This window comes from Calidris pugnax, unplaced genomic scaffold (genome assembly GCF_001431845.1).
Source record: "Calidris pugnax isolate Ruff unplaced genomic scaffold, ASM143184v1 scaffold47, whole genome shotgun sequence".
NCBI classification, from domain to species: domain Eukaryota; kingdom Metazoa; phylum Chordata; class Aves; order Charadriiformes; family Scolopacidae; genus Calidris; species Calidris pugnax.
The window spans coordinates 908,434-913,043 of record NW_015090809.1 but is presented as its reverse complement, the minus strand read 5'-3'; the positions used below and the strand labels follow the sequence as shown (position 1 = coordinate 913,043).

Below are 4,610 nucleotides of genomic sequence, written 5' to 3'. Positions count from 1 at the left end.
AGCTGGTGAGGGGTCTGGAGCACAAGTCTTATGAGGAGAGGCTGAGGGAGCTGGGGGTGTTCAGCCTGGAGAAGAGGAGGCTGAGGGGAGACCTTATAACTCTATAACTACCTGAAGGGGGTTGTAGAGAGGTGGGGGTCAGTCTCGTCTCCCAAGTCTCAGGCGACAGGACAAGGGGAAATGGGTTCAAGTTGTGCCAGGGGAGGTTGAGATTGGATATTTGGAAAAATTTCTTCAGGGAATGAGTTATTCAGCATTGGAATGGGCTGCCCAGGGAGGTGGCTGAGGCCCCATCCCTGGAGGTGTTCAAAAGATGGGTTGACACGGTCCTCAGAAATACGGTTTAATGATTTTTTTTATTGCTTCTTTCTTTTTTTGTTTACCTTGTTTTGTTACCTTGATGGTTGGACTAGATGATCTTTAAGGTCCCTTCCAACCTAGATGATTCTATGATTCTATTCCATGATTTTTGCATCTAAGTGCAAATACTGTCTTGTTTCCTACAGTTTTCGGCCAGCACCTTTTTTCATTTTAGATGAGGTAGATGCTGCCTTGGATAACACAAACATTGATAAAGTAAGTTGGTCCCTTTCACCTTATCCTTTTATCAACACTATAATGATAACTTTTGTAGAAGGGTGGCTGCTGCTCATTACAAGTTGTTGGGATAAAGAGATTGGTTACACTGTCTTCACCTGTTTTAAAATATATTGGGCTTAGGACTGAAATAATGGTGGTATGAGATGTTAGACTAGGGCTAGGTTTAAATTCATATTTGTCATTGGTACTGGCCTTTTTATAGAAACGTTCTTCATTGGAGTGAATGAGTATTTTCTTGGGCATTTTCTAAAAGCAGCAAATCCGAGGGGTTCTCTTAAGAACACGCCAAGTTTCTAAAGACCATTTTATTTCTCATTTTATCCTGCTTATTAATTGAATTCTGCAGCTAAGAGAGTCCAGTTCTTTCTTCATCCTTCCCTAACTATGGCAGGGTTTAAGGCTGCCAGAAGGAACTTACTGAAATGTTTGGCTTCTTTCCCAAGGTATCGAGTTTCATTAGAGACCAGGCACATGAGAAGATTCAAATGATAGTTATTTCTCTAAAGAAAGAGTTTTATTGCAAAGCAGACGCATTGATTGGAGTGTGTCCAGAGGTAACAGCTAATTATTACCAAATCTTGTTGAATAATGCACACTGGTGTTTGTTGAGGCACTGATTTACACTCTAAGTGCACTAAAGTGAATCATGTACGTAATTGTGTTACTGGATTTGAACCATTTTGTGTTCAGAAATAAGTCCAGTCGCTGGCTTGATGAAAAGATCGTTTTGGTAACTCAAGCTCATTGTTGTATCTCACAGTCATTTATGAAATGCTCATTTCAAGTAACAAAATGTTTTCAATTGGACACTCCTTCCCCTTCTCAGCACGACGACATCATGTTCAGCCGAGTGCTGACCTTGGATCTCACCGAGTACCCGGACGTCGATGACCAGGAGAGTCCCAAGAAGCACCAATGAGCTCTGTTGGAGAGTGAGGACGGGTGGTTCCAGGGCCAGGTGATGACAGGAAGAGCTGGCTGTACAGCTGAGTGTCACCAATCCCAGGCTGAACGTGGCTGTTCGAGGTCCAGAGAGAAATATTTACCTTTCAAACAAAGCAGTGTTCTAAAATATTGAAGGAAGGAACTGTTAGTCGTTAATACAGTTTTGTTAACGAGTAAGAGAGAACCAGAGGTTGTTACTGAAGTGTGTACATCCTGGTACGCAAAGCTTTCTCTTCAAGTGTTTTGGGGTTTTTTTTGCCTTAGGATAAAGGATTACAAGGTGACTGAGCACACTCTTACAAAGAATAAGCCTCTGGCTTTTCTCATGAAAAGTAAGGTGTTTAGCTGTATCTCTAGTGCACTGCTGAGAGGAGTGGTGCCAGTCCTAGTCAACACCTTGACAATCCCTCTCTTTCGTGTTGCAGCCGCATCTATTTGCCTTCAGATAAGATTCTTTCCTGGGTTTTAAAACAAAAGATTAAAATCTGCCTGTTATCTTATGTCACTTTTGTGATGCCAAATAAGACTTCAGTCTTCCATGGCGACCTTGTGAAAATATCGGTTTGCTTTACAAAAGCTCTGGATGTATCTCTCTAGGTGTGATGTAACCTGGAAGAAATTCCCTTTTGAGGTGTCCTCCCCTACAGCAAAGCAGTAAGAACACAACAGGGGGGAGTCAGATGCCACACAGGTAGCAGCCCTAGAAAAATGTGTGCTTGTTTGCAGTTGAGATTGTTCTGGAGCTGTCCCAGGAAAGTCGTTTATTTAACGGCCCTGCTTCTGTTAACTTTGCTGCTTAGATGAAGCAGGGCCCTTAAAGGGAACGACTTTCCTGGGACAGCTCCAGAACAACGTTGGTTACAGAAGGCTGGAGAGTTTGAATCCCTTCAGCTGGTTTATGTTTCACCTCGGTGTATGCTGAAGAGCTTGATTTGGTTTATGGTTGTTCATAAGAATGGTAACTTCTTTCCTTTCATCCACCATGGTGCTTATTACACACATCTCCCTAAATGCTAGTGCTCTGCTTGTTGCACACAACTGGGGATGTCTGGACACGTTGGGTTGCTGTATAAGGAAGGCATGACATAAGAACATTTCAACAACACATAATTGTGTCCACTTATACTGTAGACAGATGTTTATCAAGTACTTATGTTGCTGTCCCACTTGATTAAATAAAATTGTTTACTCTGATTCTAAGTAATGACTTAGCATCAGTCTGTTAATTCATAACCCAGTGACAGATGTGGAAATAGAGGCGTGTGAAGGATGAACAGAAGAGCAGCCTCTAGATGTCATATCTAGATGATCTCTCCAGATCTCTAGATACTTGTTTTGATCTTTAATTGATTTATTTAAATAGTTTTAATATACTTATATTATTCCAAATTAGTCCAAAATCACATATATCTCAAGATCATTGAGATCATATTATTATCAGCATAGATCATTGATTATCACCTAGAGAAAGACACTCTAGTCAATCAAAGGCTGATGATGTACTAGGGGTATGAGGTGATCATTGTAATTAGGATAGATACTGCTTTTTGGAAGCATAGTTTTATCTAAACATGCATTTAAGGGTTGATTTAGATTATTGGGTTTTAGTTAACTTTACTAAATAGATTATCACTACTGTTCTGTAAGTTTCTGTTGCTACAGATAACCTATCTGTGCCTATTTTTGCATGAATCTGAATATTTTTTTCTTAGGTCTTCAGCATACTTTTTGTCGGTTTCAGAACGGTACTCCTTACTGCAGTTTAAAGCCATAGTTGTTCTTGACTAACTACAAGCCAGGAGAATTGATCAAAATATATATACAGGAGACTAGTCATGAACAGTGAGTGCCATATGAATAAATATTTGTCCCAGGTCTAGAGAAATATGTTCTAGTTGCTTCGCTGACAGAGTAAAGTATTTGCGTGAGTATTTGTCAGTCAGAAGAGGAAGAAATTCCTGTTAGAATTTTTCTTGCTATTGATGCTCCTACTCAAAAATTGTAGTGCTGCTTAGCAAAAATATAGTGAACTCTGACCCTGAGAAATCTAATTCCTGTGGCTTGTTATTAGCAATCCTAATTCTTCACAGAAGAAACCACAAAAATCTTGTCTGTAGAAGAAACCACAGAAAATAAACAGCAGCCACTAGACGTCATAGTAGAAATTGCACAATTGCAGTTAACACAGCAAAAAAAACTTGTGCTAAGCTCCAGAAACTAATAGTCCCCTTCTTTCTAGCCTTAGAAGAGATGGATAAGGGTAAGTAATTCTTTTGTAATAATACATGATCTAATCTAATTATACCATTTTGCAATAATAGAGGAGTGTGGAAATACTTAGGATGCAGATACATCATCATCATCACACAGCTTGAAATAAAACAGGACTCTAATATGTGCTCTGGCTTTATTAACAGAGCATCTGCTATTACAGTGGTGGTGTTTGAAAAGTTAAGAAAGAAAGAGTCCTAGAAGTACTATTTATCTTTTTATTACATAGACTATAAAAATGAAAATTATTTGGCTTTGAGCTTTATTAAATTTTCTTTGACCTTTTTCCATCAATACAATTGAAGTGATAATTAATACCACTTCCTGAATTGAAAAGGAATTGCTTGGAAGGAAGTGAGGATTGGAAAAAATGACAAAGAGAAACAGCCACCTACATAAAGATACTACCATTTTTTTAGAACAAAGCATTTCATTGGCAATATTAAAATATTAGTCATTGTTTTAATGCGGTTACTGGCGATTAAGTGATGAGATATTAAAACACAGATGTCATGAAAATTTGGTTCAAATACTTGAAACCAATGATGCTTCTCTGGAATCAGGATGAGTGAGAAAATTAGTGGCAAGATAGATGAGAAAAGAGTAAAACTGGTGAACAGCTTAATGCTGTAGTTTAGGAGAAAACTCAGCTAAAAGAAACGGTGCAGACTCATAATCATTGGAGTTTAATTATTTTACCCATTAACTACTTGCCAGTCTCCAGCAAACCATCTCCCTGGAAAATGCTGTCTGTCCTATCATACGCAGAAAGATCCACTGTCATTTCCCAGGTT

The 4,610-nt window shown here is 38.9% G+C and overlaps 1 protein-coding gene across 1 annotated transcript in view; it reads left to right on the top strand.

Moving 5' to 3' along the window:
- SMC1B (structural maintenance of chromosomes 1B) overlaps positions 1-1,911 on the top strand; it is a 38,714-nt gene extending 36,803 nt beyond the window's left edge. The window contains exons 23-25 of the mRNA XM_014938403.1: positions 507-576; positions 1,044-1,154; positions 1,427-1,911. Coding sequence (XP_014793889.1) covers positions 507-576; positions 1,044-1,154; positions 1,427-1,519 — 274 coding nt within the window. The 3' untranslated portion in view covers positions 1,520-1,911. The remainder of the gene's footprint in view (positions 1-506; positions 577-1,043; positions 1,155-1,426) is intronic.
- Positions 1,912-4,610: the final 2,699 nt, after the last annotated feature.